This window comes from Carya illinoinensis, chromosome 3 (assembly GCF_018687715.1).
Source record: "Carya illinoinensis cultivar Pawnee chromosome 3, C.illinoinensisPawnee_v1, whole genome shotgun sequence".
Lineage (NCBI taxonomy): Eukaryota > Viridiplantae > Streptophyta > Magnoliopsida > Fagales > Juglandaceae > Carya > Carya illinoinensis.
The window spans coordinates 52,420,095-52,439,800 of NC_056754.1; the positions used below are offsets into that span (position 1 = coordinate 52,420,095).

The following is a 19,706-nucleotide window of genomic DNA, read 5'->3' on the forward strand; positions in this document are numbered from 1 at the left end:
ACTTTTTTCATATGATAAAATGAGCACACTTTACTTTTCAAAATTTTCGAACAAAAACATCTACCTTTTGTATAAGTAAAAAAAAATATTAATCACTTTTGAAAATATTCAAATAAAATATGCACATGTGAAAGATGACAATCAATCGTTTTTAATATTTTCAAAATTCAAACCTTTAATCAAAGCATTCACATGTGAAAGAAGACAATCAATCATCTTTTAAAATTTTTAAATTTAATTTTCAAAATATTCATGCACATGTGAAAAATGTATTTTAATGCTTTATGATAAAATGTTAATTTTGAGCCTTAATCCTAATTTTGAATTGTTAAGAGATTTACAATATTACTCTATGACTTTAATGTGAACTTGTTTCCTTCTTACTTATGCTTATTTTCTTGATGTACTTGACTCCATTATGTAGACAACTTAAATTTAAAACTCTTTTATTCTTTAAATTCATTTGTTCTTTGAGTTCAACAAAAATAATTATTAGAATCTTTTAAAAAAAAGTAAGTTTGTTATTTATAGATGACGAAGTATTTTGTTTGGATAGTAATTCTATACATAAGCCTATAATTTCTCCAACTCCACACATTTGTTGAGGTGGATTTATCCTTTTTTTTTTTTTAATACAGTACTCTCAGAATTGGCCTCCCAAAAAATCAATCATGCGTTTTACTCTCAGAATTTGCCCCACCTCCCCCCGACAAAAAAAAAAAAAAAAAAATCAGTTTCCCATTCCTCCTGAAAATCAATGCTTTCGAAGTTTTGAGAGAAACGTTCTCCCTCCACCACTCGTCTACTGTTCTTGTGATATTTGTTTCAAAACTCCCCTACAAAAACAACTAAATGCCGAAATCTCTCTCTTTCTATATGAAATGCTTTGAAGTATTGGTTTATTGGTTGTTCTATCTGGGTCTTAAGAACCGCAACAACATTCAAATTCTAGGATCATGAATACTTTTGTGAAAAAATTATCTAAATATTAAGTTCAGACAATAAGATGTTCACACTTGTAGAAATTATATAAACTAAAATGATCTTTACAGCAATAACGTCCACCCCTTTTTTATTTTTTTTCCAAAATTGTAGATTCGGCTTCTTCCACAACTTTTTAGATATTTCTTCTAGGTTGGGAGTTTATAATGTGGATTTCTTATGTTTAGCATTTCAGCATTGAGCTTCTCAAATTTCTCAAAACTAGCGATTTTTGCAACTTTTAAGGTTTATGCGGGTTTTGGATCTCTGTGAAGATGAAGAAGAAGAGAAATAACAAGTTTAGAGTTTCTATGAAGATGACGAAGATGAGAAATGGCGAGATTGGTGTTTTCTACGAAGACGAAGGAGAAGATAAATTTTCAAATTTGTGTTTTTAGGATTTTCTATTGCTGCATGTTTTTATGCGAAGACAAAGAGGAATATAAATGGTGAAAGAGAAGAGGATCGAATGAGAAGAGAAATGGCAAATGTGGGGGTGTTTTTTGTTTCTGCACGTTGAGGTTTTCTACAAATATGAAGGAGAAGATGACTGAAGGATAATAGAATCAAAGGAGAATAGAGGTTGATTTCTTTTGTTTTTGAGCTGTGCAAAACTGTGACATGGCGGTCAAACCCGGTTTGCCATGTCACGGTGTGTGTTGTTGGAGAGGGAATTGGACTAAGAGTTGATTAATTATAGTTTGGAATAGAATCTTCCTATCTCACTTGAAAATATATATTATCCAAACGTGAATATTACTATATTAGTACCATCCATTTAATATTCACATTTGCTACTAAATTGATACTATTAATTTCAATTTAAATAGAAGGAATCTTATTTGTTTGGCATTATTCTTAAGCTATCTATTGTCAAAGATTTTTCAATAATTCTACATATAACCGTGAAGTGAATAAGCGTCGCGTAATCGTTTTGAAAAAGAGTGAGATCAATTATTAAAAAATTAATTTTTTTTTTCATGTGAACCTCCTGTTTTATTTACTTTTTTCAGAAAGATTATGCAACGGTTGTATAATTTACTGTTACAAATATCTTTTCTCAATATATTTTTATTATATATAATTATTTTTACATTTTTTTGTGCATTCTACTGGTATAATTGGTCAATATAATTATTATATATTAAAAAAATAATACAATCAATCACATTAATAAAATGTGTAAATAAATATGTAAAAGTAATTATATATAAATTTTTTATTAGAATTTTCATTTGTAATCAAATTAAAAAGGGAGACTCAATGCATATTGTACTGACAATTAACGTGAACTCTCCGACAATATGACCCTCAAACTGTTCCTACAATAATGTTTTCTTGATCTTCATTTGTTTTGGCCATATCTCTGTCTCTTTCGTCGAAGTTAGCCATTCGAATATTTTAGAGAATCAGAAATATATTAACCTATTCATTAGTATCTAAATAAACTCACTTTAAAAAAAAATTAAAAATTAAAAAAAGGAAAAGTTTTCGCTTACTCGAGGATTGAGGTTTAAAGTCCGTCCAAGTCAGCTCAGAACGAGGATGGAGTCGATGGACCAATCATATCTTACCACCTACAAGCATGACGTAGGCATGGCATTCTTGTTTTTACTACAATGACCTCAATGTACAAACGATTTACCCTAAACAGAGGGTTCTCGTGGTAAATTCAGAATGAACCCGGAACACTTCAATGTTCAAAGGGCAGGATCCCGTACTTGTCAATGCGGAAACCCGTTCCCTGCGCCTTCCTCTGTAGATGCAAATCCCTCCCATCCACGATTCTTACGTACACCCTTCTCCACGGCTTCGTAGGATCACATTCCAGTCCTCTGCCTTCTCCGTCTCATGTCTTCAAGACCCGTTGCTTCTCTTTCTCTTCGCCTTATTCCCATGATTGGTTCGTTTCCACGGTTCGGTGCACCCGCCTCTCACTCTAGTGCATTCGGGAGATAACAGGTCTCAGTTGCAATGGAGATCTCTCGTTGGGTCTTGCTATTATCGTTCTTTCTCTGCCTTTTCGCATCTGGGTCTTTCTGTATCGAGAACTTCCACCAAGCGTAAGTGATTTTAACTATTTTCTAGTTATTTGGATTTGAATCTGAGGTTAATTGGATATTTTTATTGCTTTACTGGAATGGTCAAAGTTGGACATTTTGATGCTTGATTCCTATATAAATTTTCCGTATTTGCAATGGGATCTTTGTAGCTTTCGTGATCTTGGTGATACGTTGTGTGTGAGGGTTGGCACTTTGTAATTTGTATGTACTTTTGCTGCTTTTGGAACGGAATTCGCTTTAATCTTTCCTTGACGGAAGAAGAATAAAACATTTTGAGTACTTTAATTTAACAGTGTCCACATTCTTTCTACATGCGTTCTATCGTCGTTTGAGCTTTACGGTAATCTTTTGTAAAATGAATCACATTGGTGTTTTGGTTAGGTTGTGATCATAAAGAGGTTGAATTGGTGTCAGTGTGAGGTAGAACAATGTAGTGCTTGGACTATGAGACAGTTGGGCCGTACTACGACCTTTTAGTTTAATTTAAGTTGCTTTAGAAGATGAATGATGGCCCACTAGGTTGGCAGTTTCCAGAGAAAGTAGTTTTTATAGTTTTTATCTTTACTGATAAAAAAACCAAGTATTTATAAGTTTCAAGATATACTCTTCCAATTCAAGCAGTAATTGTCAGCATACCTCATAACGTTATGGATGTGGCTATCTGCATGTCTTTTGTTGATATAAGTACAAGAAGAAACTTACACTTCACCTTGTAACCTCTATGGGCTAAGGGGAAATCTATATATTTATTTATATAGATTAATTATATCCCATCATTCTTTAGTGTTGTCTATTGCATCAGACGATTGTTTTACTTGTTTCGTCCATGGTATCATGCCCTTTTATGCTTATTACACTCTTTTCTCGCATGCTTTGGAGATTACTGGCTGCTTATCATTGTTCATTTGATTTTTTCCTTTTTTTGCACAATGTTTAGAGGTTGATGCACATCTTTGTTTTGGTACATACAGGTTTCCTATTGTTGAACCTGATCCTGGACATACAAAACTTCGCCTTTCAAGGGAAGGCTTGGAGGCCATTGAGAGGATAACCACTCCTATTGCAGCTGTCGCTGTAAGCCTGAGATTCATGCTCCTGAGCATCTATTCAACCTTTATTTTCCAATGTCATAATAGTAAAGGAAGCAGCTCGCCTCGGGTTTATTTTGTTCCCATTTCATCCCATTCGGGGTCTAGAGTTTGCCATACCATCTAAATTTGATTCTACTGTCTTTATTAAGTCATATTATATAATGATATCAATTTTTATCATCCCACTTTAGAAACTTGGCACTCACTCGCTACAGATTTGCACAACTCACTCACGCCCTGCATCCTCAACATCTAACTCTCTAACCTCCATATCCCCAGTGACCACTAAGAACACCACTGCTACCGAAAAGTAGCACATGAAGCAGTCATAATTCTCAGCTCAGTGCTGATGATCTGAGAAATTAAGACTCCATAGAGCTACCGTACGCATGTCTCCCCTTACTATTATGTATAATGAAAGCTTCGGTCCATTCCGTCACCACCGATGACTATCTTACGTTCTGCGAGAGGGTGGTTTTGGTCTATACTAGATTAGCACCCCCAAAGGAAAGCTGTGGGCATTTCTGTTTGATTCATATATTGGGAATCCTTTTGGTCCTCAAAGAAAGCACATGGGCGTGAGGTCATCAACAGTCTCTATGATGGAACAGGTCTTGTTACACAATATGGGAGCAATTTGGAGTTGTGTTCGCGTTCTTTTTGTGGAAATTTTGCAACGTAGTACTTAATGTGGTTGTATACACTGTGGTCATGGCAACAACATCTTACTTGATGCAGCAGTACACCATGATCAGGTTGTTTTGGTGGAAATCACCATGCCCTTTACAAACCCCTCTGCCCTCCATCTGTTCACCAGAATTTCCAACATAACTTTCTCACTTCACACCTTTAAACTCATTTGCTTGGCCATGATAGTGCCCTTAGAGCTCAACAAGTTCTATGGCTCTATCTTTCCTTGCTTCAGTATCTGCACGTACATCAAATTCAAGGACAAACATATTGACCTAAAAATGTGATTGTTCAAAGCTTGTTTATTTCATGCACGTGGAAGAGTGATTGGTTTCGGCAGTGGCGGTGGTGTTAACAGTTGCTATGGATGTGGAGGTTGGGGAGGTAGGCATTGAAGAGGCAGGAGGTGAGTGGGTACAGTGATTCAATGATTTGAGGGGATGATGGAGAACGATTTTATTAAAGGAAATGGGAGCAAACTCAATTCAAGGTTTCCAAGGTTAAGAGACCTATTCGAAATCTGCATGTTTTAATTTTTCTAAATGATAGAAACCATAACACCCTTGGCTTGACCATTTATAGTGTTTACTTCATGCTATGAGGACCAATTTTTCTGGCTTTGCTTGATACCTATGGTAGGTTTCCACACAGCTAATTGATCATTTTTATGTCTATCGGTTCTGGTCCAGCTTCACCTTACCTATAATGGGTCAATTAATAACACAGGCCATGGCTTGAAAACTGAAACTAGCTACTCGTAAGTTTGGAAAATGCCTGAATGTATGGGGTTTTCTGTTAGGTGATAGCATTTTTCCAAAATTTTTAAATGCTGGAATACAAACTCATATATGACTATCATTATCCATTCTATAATGTGAAGCGTTCATTAAATATATCTTCTTGATCAGGTAATTGGGCCATATCGCTCCGGAAAATCTTTTTTGCTTAATCAGCTTCTCTCCCTCTCTTGTTTTGAAGGTACAACTTCATTGTATGTTTTTTCCATAAGACCATGGATTCATTGGTTTCAACGATTTGGTATCTTTTAAATTTGTTTTTGACTCTCAGGTTTTGGTGTTGGACACATGCGAGACACAAAAACAAAAGGTAAAGCAATTGGGACATTGACATTGTGGATATGCCTAACTGTTTGTGCAGATAGCTTTTAAACTGTCTCTTTGTTTTCTATTTCCAGGTATATGGGTTTGGGGAACCCCAATAGAGTTGGATATTGATGGAGTTAGTACTTCTGTCTTGTACCTTGATACAGAGGGATTTGAGAGTGTTGGGAAGTCTAATGTATATGATGACCGGTAATCTCCAGCACATATGTAATTTTGGTTTGCATCGATGATTGTAATTCTTGTACATTCCATGTTTCTAATACCTGGGTTTGCAGGATTTTTGCGCTGGCGAACGTTATGAGTTCTGTGCTTATCTATAACCTTCCTGAGACAGTTAGTTGCTCTGACTTTTACCTTTGTATTGCTTTCTTAGTTTCTATTGCTTGGGAAATTAAATGTTGAAGTGGCTTAGTGAACCGGGTTTTTTGTGTACTTGAATACGAAAAGGAAAGAGGTAGGCAGATATGTGAATACTAGATGTAAGCTTCAAATTCTGGCTACATGGCAATGTGGAACGAAAAATTGGTGGATTTCAGTTGCTTTCTAGGTTTAGTAGGGCTGGTTAATTTGTGAAATTTAAGGTTTCTTTTAAGAACTAAAATCCAGGGATGGAGGATGAGAAGAGTTGGATGACCATATCCTGGAATTTGAATGTTTACGTAGAGCAGAAATATGGTTCTAATGTGAATACAATAAACTATGTGTTTGATATGGGTAGCCTGAAGAATGGAAGAAGTATCATAGAAAAAGGTCTTCTGATTTGGCATATAGCGATGACTGTAAACAAGAATCCACGTAAAGAATTTTCCAGATGTATTATGTCATTGATAAGACAGTCCTTTTTAGGTTCTTAAGATGCCAATTAATATAAAAATGACTACATATGTGATGCTACATTGTATATCAGGTTCCTAGCTACTACTGTTGTTCAAACCCACTGTTTGCTGTTGATGCCTCACTATTGGTTTATCATGTTTTTCTAATTTGCTTGTCTCAACTGCAAGCACAGATTCGTGAAGCTGACATCTCTCGTCTGTCATTTGCCGTTGAGCTTGCTGAAGAATTTTACGGGAGGTATACATGTCTCCAAGTCCTTTACTCCACATTTTATGTCATTATAGGATGTATGTTGTCAAAAGTATTGCTGAAAATTAGTTTTGAACGCCCTACTTTTAGATACTAGACTAACTTGTTTATTTGGTTTGAATTACAACAATACTCACATGGGGAATAGAGTGAAGGTAATCTCTTAGCCCATCTATTGCTTTTATTGTTATTTTTCTTGTGTTGAATTTTACTACTAATACTTTGTTATGCATTTGAATGGCTGGATACTTTCATAGGGGCAAGATGTTGCCTTTGAACCTGCCAAACTTTTGTGGCTTATCCAGCGTGATTTTCTACGTAAGTAAAAAAATGCTTTCCTAGAATATGTTTCATTGAAGAAGTAATTAAGGAAGCCCCATGGTATCAAGATTTTTATTTGTGCTCGTTACCCTTTTCCTTAGCTTTCAAGAGTGTGCTGTAGGTTGGATTGTGACAAGTTTTTATCTTGGGAGATAACCTAAGCATGATGCGTCTCATTTGTTCTATTTAGGCAGAAAATAAGAACTTTGTTGGTGTTTTACAGAAGGGAAGTCTGTGCAAGAAATGGTGGATGAAGCTCTTCGACGTGTCCCAAATAATGATGGTAAGTGTGTACCCTGATTGCATTAATCACTGAATAAGTTCTGTTACAGTACCCTCACTGCAGTTTTATAACAAAGTTTTGGTTGTGGTGCACTTGTCATAATGGCAGGGAACAAAAACATTGATATGGTAATATCTCTTCCTGATTGCTGCTTGCCAATTTTAGTATAGTATGTCCACTCTGGAGTTCTGAGTTTACTCTTTCTGTGACTTTTATCAGGTTAATCAAATTAGGGACTCATTGGCCATTATGGGTGATAACAGCACAGCCTTTAGCTTACCACAAGTATGTCTTTCCCCCCATTTCTTTATAATCTCTTTCAGCCACCTTTGGTTCCTCATTTTGATTGTTATTGATAAACCTAAGTACTAATAGACAGCTGGGTTACAAGGCATGTTGGCTTCCTAAGCTTATTAGGTGAAAAGGACACTTAAAAATGTGGGAGGTACCCTTGTTGGACATAAATATGACATGGAAAACAGGAAAAGTGATTTTCGGGCTTTGGATATGAGAAGTATTCAACTTTTGGTCAAACTCGTGCCCGTTAAATGTGTCTGGATAAGGAAAAGAGTTTATCCATGATCTGTTTGATGTTTCGTTGGTTGTTTTTGTCATATTTTCATGTTGTATGTGGTCAATTTTTTACACAAGATGAATCGGGTGAGTATCATTTTTTCCTTTTATGCTAGAGTATAAAACTGACTTCTCTGGTGCTCTGTGAATAATGATGCAAATGTTTTTTCCCCCCCTAAACGTGTATCAGGGCTACTAACTTTTAGAAGCTTTACAGTTTCCAATATGTTAAAACTCCATATTCTGGTTAATTTATTCTAAGAACCAATCTCAAATAGCTGGCTTGTGACCTTTATTGTCATGGATGTTGGGAAAGCACCAAACTTTGACCATTCACGGTCATATTGAGAGAGAGAGAGGGAGGTGTGCATCAGGTTTCTCTTCTTTCTAGCAAAGTTATCAGGTGTGCATCAGGTTTCTAATGAAATTTCTGATTTGCTAATAAAGTGTGCATCAGGTTTCTGTTTTTCTAATGAAATTTCTTATGTCCTTTTAGGTCATATGGCCTTGTTTGTTGGCTTTGCTGTAAATCCAGGCTATTCGTTAGCAAATACAAACACCTGCTGTTAAATTCTTTGCATCTGACGATATGAATCCTATCTGTGGGAAGTGAAATGAAGGGGATAAAAAAACTTGTTTTCTCTCTGTACTGCAAGCATGCACACACCATTCCCTCCGGCGCTTCTCACCGGAGTTGATTCTCTTTTCTCTTTTCATCCCTCTTTCCCTCTCCTTTTTTCTTTTTTCACTTAGTTGTTTACGTTCAGCATGGCATGGGTTAGAGAGTTAGTAATCGAGTCAAAATTATTAGTGTTTGCAAAGAAGGGAGAGAACTTCCACATCTCGGAGTAGGGATGGAAGGTAAACCATGATGTGGTGGTGGGTTGAAATACTCTTCTCTGGTTCGTAAAAGTGCTGGAGTGCCTGTGTGGGGGGAAACAGGAGGTGTATTCAGTGGTAAGGGAAGGCTATCGTAGTTTCGTTGGCCAACGATGTGAGAATAGACGTGGAAGATTTCTATCGATAGCCGAGTATGATCAGGGGGGTCGAAGGAGCTTGCTCTGTTTTCCTGAAGGAAAAAATGGCTGGGGTTGGAGAACTTTGAAGGATATTGCTGTGGAATTGGCTCAGCCTAGGAGTGCTAAGTTCGGAATTGCTGGAGGAGCTAGGGGGAGCATTGAGGGGAGGGAACCGAGACCTCTTAATCGAACCTATTCGGAGGTTCTGAAGTCGACCGGAGAACACCAAGCGCTGAGGAGACAGGGAGGAGAAGCTGGGATGGTGCACCGGACACCACAGTTCGTACGGGGTGCAGAAGGTGGCTGGGCTCGAGGTGGTCAGTTGGCATGGGAGAGCAGCAGACGTTTACTGGAACTGCAGGGCCAAGTGAGGAAATTACAGAAGGAAATGGAGGATTTACGAATATATGTGGGGCTGAGAAAGGAAACTGAAAGGTGGGAGGAAATAAAAGGGAAACATGTTGGGTATTCTTCAACTCATTCGGATGGGCCACGAAATGGTGGGCTTATGCAAGCCCAAGCTATAAGTTTAAATGCCCAGAAGGTTGGGCAGAAACTTCAGGCCGGGTGTGGGCCATCGAACCAGTTGCCGGCCCAGCCCAAGCCTGATGGCTCTAATCCTTTGAGTTCTCGGGCGGGAACCTCGGACCCGGTACATAGCTGTGGGCCTGGGCTAGCTTCAGCCCACCTACTGCCCAAGACCCAATCCGGCCCTCTACCCAGCCCGATTGTAAGACCCGATGGTAACTCTGGCTGCGAAGGAAGCGTAGGCTTCGTACCGGAGACAGGAGCTTGCCCGATAATGACGGATAGGATCCCGGCGACTATACAGACTCTGGAGACTGTGCTAGAGGCCTCCGGCTAGCGTACCGATGGGCCGACGGGGCAGATCCTGGAGCTTATACCGAGTCTCGAAGGGCCTGGAGTGGTGCAGGGAAACCAGACTGAGCCGACAACTCTGGTGAGCGTACAGACTCCGGCGATGGTGGCAGAGACCTCCGGCGAAAAGCCTGCTGGGATTAAGGGAACTAACCCGGAGCCTGTTTCGTTGCAAGGTAGTCAGACTGTGCCGTTAATTTCAGTAGACACCGGGGGGGGGGGGGGTTTCGGAAGGCCTGGTACAACCAGGGATCAATTCTGAGGTTAAGGGGAGTGGGTTAGAAGTCTCAATATTTTCGGAGGATGAAGAGCTTGCCTTTCCTGATGTGTGTGGGCAGCTGGGGCTGGACGACATCAGTTTGGAAAGCGAAGACAGTGGAAATCAGATCTGTAGCTTGGAGGAGCCTGTCCCGTCGAGTCTATGCCTTCCGATTCAACCAAATGTTTTAGATTGGGTCTTCCATAAGGTGAAAGAGATACAAAAATTGGTGGGTATTGAGTGCGATGGCTATGAGGAACAATTCTTTGCGCTCTTCACAGCGATTGAAGCAGGTCATAATCAAAAAAGTAAAGGTGAAGCGAAGAAGCATCGAGAACTTAAAAGATTGATGTGGTCGATGAACATGGAGGGTAGTGTCAGTAGAGGCAAGACAAAGGGGAAGGGGCTGGCTGTTTCTTAATGAAGCCAAAGATCATATCATGGAATGTCCGTGGGCTAAACGATATTAATAAAAGGCTCCGGATTAGAAACTTACTGCGGGAGTGGAAGGCAGACATCGTTTGCCTACAAGAAACAAAACTAAAAATGTTTGATAGAAGATTGGTGCGAAGTTTATGGAGTGGGGTATACATTGACTGGGCTTTCTTGGCTTCGAATGGAGCATCGGGAGGGGTGATCTTGATGTGGGATAGGCGGGTGGTGGAAAGAATGGAAGATTTTGTGGGGCGATATACGGTGGCTTGCTCCTTTAAATGCGTCTCCGATAACTTTTTGTGGGCTTTTGCAGGTGTTATGGCCCGAATCTAGATACAGATAGAAGGTTGTTGTGGGAAGAACTGGCTGGGATTCATAGTTGGTGGGACATCCCCCTGTGCATAGGGGGAGATTTCAATGTGGTAAGATTCCCAAGTGAAGTTTCTGGTTGTAGAAGATTGCGAAGGGCTATGGAAGAGTTCTCGGAGTGTATTTTTGAGTTGAGTTTGGTGGATTTGCCATTAGCAGGGGGTGCAGCAACTTGGTCCAACAATCAATCATGGTCTCGATTGGACCGTTTCCTAATTTCACCAGAATGGGAAAGCCATTTTCCGGACGCATGGCAAAGGCGAATGCCTCGTATTGGCTCGGATCATTGGCCTATTATGCTTGATTGTGGAGGTATGCGGAAAGTGCAGCGGCCGTTCAAATTCGAGAATACGTGGTTAAAGGCGGACGGCTTCGTGGATAAGGTCAAACAGTGGTGGTCTTCTTACCAGTTCCAAGGTACACCTAGCTTCATCTTTGCGGGTAAATTGAAAGCTCTTAAACGAGATCTAAAAGTTTGGAATGTGGAGACCTTTGGCAATGTTGGGGAATGTAAAAAAATAAAGATGGTGGAGCTTCAGGAGATTGAGAGGAGGCAAGAGCTACAACCACTTTCCCAGCAAGAACAGGTCCGGAAGTCCGAGCTGTGAGCGGAGATTGAGAGACTGTTATTACTAGAAGAAATGTCTTGGCGTCAAAAGTCCAGGGCATTATGGTTGCGGGAAGGGGACCGAAGCACGAGCTTTTTCCATAGGGTCGCAAATGCACATCGGAGAAATAATAATATTGAGATGCTGAAGGTAGATGGGGTGGAGTGCAGAGACGAGCAGGTAATTCACAATCATGTTATTGATTTCTATGAGAACTTACTAACGGAGCAGGTGGGATGGAGGCCGCCACTGAATGGGCTGTCTTTTGACTCCATCGGACCGGGTGACATGGAGCGGTTGGAAAGGGAGTTTGATGAATTAGAGGTACATAGTGTAGTACGGAAAATGGCTAAGGAAAAGGCGCCTGGACCAGACGGATTCTCTATGGGCTTTTTTCAGGATTGTTGGGAAGTGATAAAGGAGGACCTCATGCAGGTGTTCTAGGAATTTTTCAGGGCTGGAAAATTTGAAAAAAGCCTCAATAGCACCTTCCTTGCATTGATTCCCAAAAAGACCGGGGCAACGGAGTTAAAGGACTTTCGGCCTATTAGTTTGGTAAATGGGGTGTACAAGATCATATCCAAAGTCCTAGCGAACAGATTAAGTGAGGTGATGGGGAAGATTATTACACAACCACAAAATGCTTTTGTCAAGGGAAGACAGATACTAAATGCGGTGTTAATTGCTAATGAATGCCTCGATAGTAGATTAAAAGCCGGGAACACAGGGATCATGTGTAAACTTGACATGGAAAAAGCTTATGATCATGTTAACTGGGATTTCCTTCTTCATATGCTTAGGAGATGTGGTTTCGGGGAAAGATGGAGAAAGTGGATTCGTTGGTGTATTTCTTCGGCTAAGTTCTCGGTGTTAGCAAATGGAGCTTCAGTGGGCTTTTTTCAGAGTACACGTGGACTGAGGCAAGGGGACCCATTATCGCGATTGTTGTTTGTTATTGTTATGGAGGCTTTAAGCAGAATGCTCTCGGCATTGGTTGATAATGGCCACCTAGCTGGTTTTTCGGTTGGAGCCCCAAATAGGGGTAACATAGTTATCTCTCATTTACTGTTCGCAGATGACACCCTAATTACATGCGAAGCTGAGCAAGACCAGATGCGAGTGTTGAAGGCCTTACTTTTCTGTTTTGAGGCAACATCCGGCTTGAAGGTAAATCTGGAAAAATCTGAATTGGTGCCAATTGGGGCAGTTCCTAATGTCCAACAGTTAGCGAGAACACTGGGGTGCAAGATCACCTCATTCCCTTTAACCTACTTGGGACTCCCGTTGGGAAGTGCCTCGAGGGCCCTTTCGGTGTGGGATACAGTGATCGAGAAATTCGAGCGGCGTTTGGCAGAGTGGAAGAGAATATATTTGTCGAAAGGTGGAAGAGTTACGTTGATTAAAAGTACACTCTCTAATTTACCCACTTACTTTTTATCTCTCTTTCCCATACCAGCAAGTGTGGCGGCCCGCATTGAGAAGCTCCAGCAAGATTTCCTGTGGGGGGGTCTGGGAGATGAGTTTAAGTTTCACCTAGTTAAGTGGGAGCAGGTTTGCCATCCTATTTCGGGGGGAGGTTTGGGAATCAGAAAACTAAAGGATTTTAATCATGCTTTGCTAGGCAAATGGTTATGGAGATTTTCCAAGGAACCGGAATCTTTGTGGAAATTGTTGATTGAGAAGAAATATGGGGGACTATGGGGGGATTGGTGTACTAGTGAGGTGAGAGGGGCACATGGAGTTGGTTTATGGAAACACATAAGAAGAGGGTGGGGGCGTTTTCTCGCTTCACTAAATTCCATTTGGGTAAGGGCTCTAGAATAAAATTCTGGAGCGATGTCTGGTGTGGAGACAGGGCTTTGAAAGTTTTGTTCCCGTTGCTCTTCCAGTTAGCAAGTGCTAAGGATGTCTCGGTAGCGGAAGTCATGGAGGCAGCGGAGGGTCAACTATTTTGGAATGTCAATTTTAGCAGGAGGGCACAAGATTGGGAAATGAGCTGTTTTGCAGACTTTTACAGCCTTATCTACTCTGTTAGGCCAAACAGACAACAGGAGGATGCCCTGTGGTGGTCCCCTGCATGTAAAGGTATTTTTACTGTGCGATCTTTTTATAAGGCCCTCAACCAAGAGCCTATTATTCAGTTTCCCTGGAGAAAGATATGGCGCCACAAGGCCCCTCCAAAAGTGTCATTCTTTGTATGGACAGCCTCTTTAGGTAAGATACTGACCACAGACAATTTGAGGAAAAGGAGGATTATTATTGCGGACTGGTGTTGCATGTGTAAAGGAGCTGGTGAGTCAGTGGAGCACCTTCTCTTGCATTGCGATACAGCAAGGAGTCTCTGGAACGAAGTATTTGGACGACTAGATATGGCTTGGGTCATGCCAAAAACAGTGGAGGCAGCCTTGGCTTGTTGGGCAAGCTTGAGAGGTCGGCAACCTATTAAAGCTATATGGAAGATGATCCCTCTTTGCATTATGTGGTGTTTGTGGCAGGAGCGCAACGAGAGGACTTTTGAAGACCAGGCGAGATCGATGGAGGAGCTTAGAGCTTTATTTTTTAGAACATTATGTAGTTGGGCTATTGTTGTTGACTTCAATGGCATGGCCCTTCACGAGTTCCTTGTCTCTATTGTGCCTACCTAGTTAGGGCATCTTGTCTATTTGTAATACTGGCTTTTGCTACTTGATTAATAAAATTTGTTTATTCATCAAAAAAAAAAAAAAAAAAAAAAAAATTCTTTGCATCTGACGATCTTGTTGACCCCTTGTGTGAACTTTTGAACAGCCCCATCTCCAGCGAACAAAGCTTTGTGACATGAAAGATGGTGAACTCGATCCTATATATGTCAGGAAGCGAGACCAATTGAAACAACTTGTTGCTAGCATTATTCGTCCAAAGATTGTTCAGGGTAAAACCTTAAATGGAAAGGAGTTTGTATATTTCCTGGAGCAGGTACCTCCCTGTAGTCTCAAAATTATAGTTTAAATTTATCTATAATGAGAATGAAGTCCTCATGTCAGTGTCACTGTTGGGAGGTGATGTGAAACTCAATTGGTGATTGTTTGATATGGAGAATTGCAAATCGAACATTCTAAAAATTCATGCAAGTTCTGTCTCTTCCTCTTTGATAGTACAGATTTGTAAACTGCTTTCATTCGTCTAATTTAAAGTGGCCTTTGCCTCTTGAGATTGTATTGGTTAATGTCCCTATATATGGAGTACTCCCTATTCTTTCTTAAAAAAATACAATCACTGTGAGGGCCTTCTGAAGAAGTTCAAAGGGAAGGGGTTCAAATCACTCAGAACAATTCACTAGTGCTTAGTGGTTGCTAGGTTTTTCCCGTGTATACTTTCTATGTACTTGGGGTATGCCATTTCGTATCAATAAAGTTTGTTTCTTACTTGTAATAAAAAAGTGTAGATGGGTCATAACTGGTCCACATGCCTTAGTTGTATCTAGTGATGGCTGTGGATTGATGCTCTTGACAAGTGGCTACTTTTACTTTTTACTTGCATTTAAAATGAACCAACTGGCATTTCCTCCCCCAATAAATAAAGGGCGAAGAGTGAAGTGAAATCATGGGTTTAATCCGCAACAGTGCCTAAGTCGCATATACTTATTAAAGAAACTTGAAGATACTAGTCATAAAATTGAACAAGGTTTCTGAAGTTTATAATAATGATATAATTTATTTATATACATTCCATTTAACTAGAGATTTTTTAATTATTTAATTCTAGATACTTGAAGCCTTGAATAAAGGGGAGATCCCATCAACAGGCTCTCTGGTGGAGGTTTTCAATAAAGGTATTCTTGACCGATGCTTGAAGCTATACAGTGAAAATATGGAAAAATTGGGCTTACCTCTCTCTGAGAAAGCTCTGCAAGATGCCCATGAAAGGTCCAGAGTTGACGCAATGCAAGTTTTTGATCAGCAGCATTTTGGACGACATCATGCAAAGAAATCAGTCATGCAACTGAATGAAGAAATAGAGAAGGTATGGGTCAAGCAGTTTTAGTAAAATGATGGTTCTATATATCAATTCATTTACGTTCTTCGATGCACTGTGAAATAGATGAAAAGTTCCATGGCTAGTGGTTTCTTATGAAACTTGATTGAGCAAGCACACAAAGTGACTTATGTATTTGGTAGCCCAAAGAAAAAGTTAATTTTATGTGCAGTGGTAATTAGTCAATACATTGTTGCCCTTTTATTTCTGTTTCACGATCATGCTGTTTGTAATAAATTATCTTGAGGTGTTCTAGCCACTGGTGGCCCAGCAGCACTGGAAATCTGGTGGCACTTTCTCTACTGCATTTTAAAGTTTAAAGGCAATAACCCTTTTGCATTTATAATAGGCACGCCCATTTTCATGAATAAGCTATGAAGTTTGCAATGTTTTGAAATGTCATGAGCTTATATTCCTTTTTAAGTTTTGTATAGGTGTATAAGAATGTTATACTGGCAAATGAATACCAATCATCAAAGCTCTGTGAGGCACTTTATACCGGATGTGAGGACAAGATGGACCAGCTTCAAGTTCTCAGGCTTCCATCCATGGCAAAATTCAATGCAGGTTTCCTTCAATGCAACCGAAGTTTTGAGTTTGAGTGTGTTGGACCGTCAAAAGCAAATTACGAGCGACGGATGAAGAAGGTTAGGGTTTTTTCTTTTGCTCAAAAATATTTTTTTGGTAAGTAATCAAAGTGTATTAATGAAAGAATAGGCAAAAGCCATATGAAGTACAAAAGTATGCCCTAGCTACGTAGGGAGTATAGATACAAGGCTGTCATGGAAATCTTGTCCATTAAAGAAAGCTATTAGTTCCTCCCTCGATCTCTCTTTGTCCTCAAAGGTCCAATCATTGCGCTCCTACCACACGCACCACATGATGCTTATGGGAATCATCTTCCATACAGCCTTGATCCTTTGATTGCCTCGTAGATCTGTCCAGCTAGCCAAAACCGCCTCTACTGTCTCGGGCATAACCCATCCCAAATCCAATCTACTAAAAACCTCGTTCTATAACCATCTAGCCACGTCACAATGCAGTAGAAGATGGTCCACCGATTCACCCCCATTCCTACACATACAACACCAATCTGTGATAATCACCCTCTGTTTTCTCAAGTTGTCCGTTGTGAGGATCTTGCCCTGAGAAGCGGTCCACACAAAAAAAGCTGCTTTGAGGGGCGCCTTGTGTTTCCAAATCATTTTCCAAGGGAACTGAACAGGGAGCTCATGTGAAAGGGATTTATAGTACGAACGAACTGAGAATACTCCTTTACCTGTAGGTATCCACCACAATATGTCGGTATGCTGGTTATTCGGTTTGAAAGAGTACAACATGCTGAAAAAGGCTGCATAGCTGTCCATTTCCCAATCATTTGCCGCCCGACTAAACGTGATGTTCCACTGCATAGCTGTCCACATCAATCTTGATGTTCCCAATCAAGATTGATGCTTAGGCTATAGAGAGGGAAGCGCATGCTAGACTCTAATTCTGTTGTATATCCTCACCGGTGGTGTTTATTAATGAAATAATATTCAATTTAGAGAAATAATATAAATGAAGATAGGAATAAAAGATAGTAGACTCATTTTTTTGGTGATAGAAATGGAGGACTTGTTTTAATTGCTTTATTGATAAAATTAAACTATTTTATTTACAAGTGTCCAAAATTGAAACATGCCACTCTTTCAATCTACTGAACCGTATGCATGAATGTACCATATAAATCTGCAGATGTTGGGGAAGTCACGATCTCTTTTTATTAAGGAATATAATCACAGGCTCTTCAATTGGTTGGTGGCATTCTCCCTTGTCATGGTAGTGGTGGGCCGGTTTATCATAAAGTTTATTTTGATTGAAATTGGGGCATGGATACTCTTTATCTTCTTGGAGACATACACGAGGATGTTTTGGTCGGCAGAGTCTCTTTACTACAATCCAGCCTGGCATTTCATAGTTGCCACTTGGGAAACACTTGTTTACAGCCCTATCCTAGACTTGGACAGGTAATCGGATGGTTATTCTTTTGCACATCCATCCAATTATTGAACATCTCTTGTCACCTCATTGTTGCGTTTGGGTGCCTGCCAGATTGTGTTTAATAAAATTTTCAGTTCTTAACAAAGCAAAATTTAGTGCCATTCTTGCTGCATGGTGTTGCACCTCTAACTGAAGGCGCTAGATTTACTTTAGAGCCACATGTGTACCTTCATCGTAAAATCCAAGGGTTTTCTACATACAAATGTGTTCTCTATCAGCTTTCTAGCTAAAGATATATGTCTTCTCCTTTTCCAAATATGTTCTTATCCTGCATTTGAGTTGCGTTGAGTAGCTACTTGTAAAAAGAAAAAATTGTTGCATGTTGAGTGGTATTTCTTCTTTGATTTATATCTTGTATTGTATTTATCAAATTATTTTCCATTGTTTGAGACAGATGGGCTCTTCCCATGGGTTTCATGTTGGCGATTGCTATAGTATATTGGCGTTGTTACGGGGGAAGAAAACACGGAACTCGTTGGCTATTACCCCTGTACAACAATCACAAAAGTGGCCCAAATCGGCCAAGATCAGATTAGAAGTGTAGCAACTGCATGTGTGCTTGAAGCTTCTGGTATGCTCCTGTTCAATCACACGATTTATACATGAAGCCCGCCAATTCATTCTTGGGTCCTCGGTAGAGATTTTATTGCAAAACTGTGAAGAGGCGAAAGATGGTTGGCTGTTCTGCTAAGTGTGCACTGTAGCATCTCCAAATGGTTTCTGTTCTATTGATTATTTCAAAGGTCTACTATTCCACATTTGCCATTAAATTACCTAGTAAATTGGAATGTGATCATATGTTTAGAAGGGGAAGAAGAAAGAAGAAAAAAGGATCATATGAAGAAAAAAAGGAGACAATTTGTTTCAAAGGAGTAACAGTAACTAATTGCTTCGAAATTCTTTCTCGCTACTAGGTTACTGACATAAAATTAGAATTTTTTCTTATTCTTTTGTGAAATAACTGTTAAAAATAACATCTATTCATTTATTAATTGCATGCGTTCGATGAATTGCATGATGAATGTGTGCGATCTGTTTATTATACATGTGCACAAGTTTCATTGGATCCAACTTTAATTAGAGGCATTTCGTGCCGGTGGTACCTATAAGTTGTATTTATCAGAAGCCAATAGTGAGCTGCCGCGTAACGGGTTTATCAAGAGTTGGCTTTGGACACATAATATGGGATCAAACTCTCATTCTCAAATTGAATCACTCCTTTCGATTTCCAAACTCTGCTCTCTCTTGAATTCGCTCTCTCTACTTCTCTCCTTCACGGTCTCCCCCTCCCTCTTCCGCAAGCTGAAATCCCTCTAAAGCTATACAAGTCCTTGCTTTCTTGAAGATCTGTCGTAGCTCTATCGGCGTCTCTCTCTCTCTCTCTCTCTCTCTCTCTCTCTCTCTCTCTCCGCCATCGAAGAAACCAAAAATCGAAACCCTAGATCGACTCCTCCATAAAACCATAACCAACCAAAAATCGAAACCCTAGATCGACTCCTCCATAAAACCATAACCTTCCCTCACTCAACTCCTTCATAAAACCCTAACCATACCTCATCGGACTCACTAACCGGAACTCTAACCCTTTCCCATTCGACTCACTCCTCCTAAGGGAAAAGTTCAAAAAATAGAACAAATGTGGCATGCCCCATACAGAATGAAGGTAATGTTCTAATGCTACACTGATCTTGAAATCCATTTATTTTCTGTGGATATATGTTCTCCTTCACGAAATGTTATGATGTAAAATCCATGAAATTGAAAGTTGGAATATCATGAAGGTAGTCGATTGGATTGGCAATTTGTAAATAGTTTTGTTTTTTTTTTCTTGTTCATTCATTGCATGCCTAGATTCGATATTATCTTCT

The 19,706-nt window shown here is 39.7% G+C and overlaps 1 protein-coding gene across 4 annotated transcripts; it reads left to right on the forward strand.

Moving 5' to 3' along the window:
- The first annotated feature begins 2,673 nt into the window (after positions 1-2,673).
- Positions 2,674-18,856, forward strand: LOC122305265 (guanylate-binding protein 4). 4 transcript variants are annotated; one of them, XM_043117654.1, is made up of 17 exons: positions 2,679-3,044; positions 4,016-4,118; positions 5,734-5,803; positions 5,894-5,932; positions 6,021-6,138; positions 6,225-6,282; positions 6,959-7,023; positions 7,184-7,190; positions 7,293-7,353; positions 7,580-7,639; positions 7,748-7,767; positions 7,859-7,924; positions 14,569-14,736; positions 15,526-15,783; positions 16,230-16,442; positions 17,533-17,804; positions 18,233-18,856. In XM_043117654.1, exons 1-17 carry the CDS (start codon positions 2,956-2,958, stop codon positions 18,372-18,374), a joined length of 1,809 nt encoding a protein of 602 aa, XP_042973588.1. In that variant the 5' UTR covers positions 2,679-2,955; the 3' UTR covers positions 18,375-18,856. The 4 variants fall into 4 exon arrangements, with proteins under 4 accessions (XP_042973591.1, XP_042973589.1, XP_042973588.1 ...); XM_043117657.1 differs by lacking the exon at positions 17,533-17,804 and having other exon boundaries at positions 2,674-3,044; XM_043117655.1 differs by lacking the exon at positions 14,569-14,736 and having other exon boundaries at positions 2,677-3,044.
- Positions 18,857-19,706: the final 850 nt, after the last annotated feature.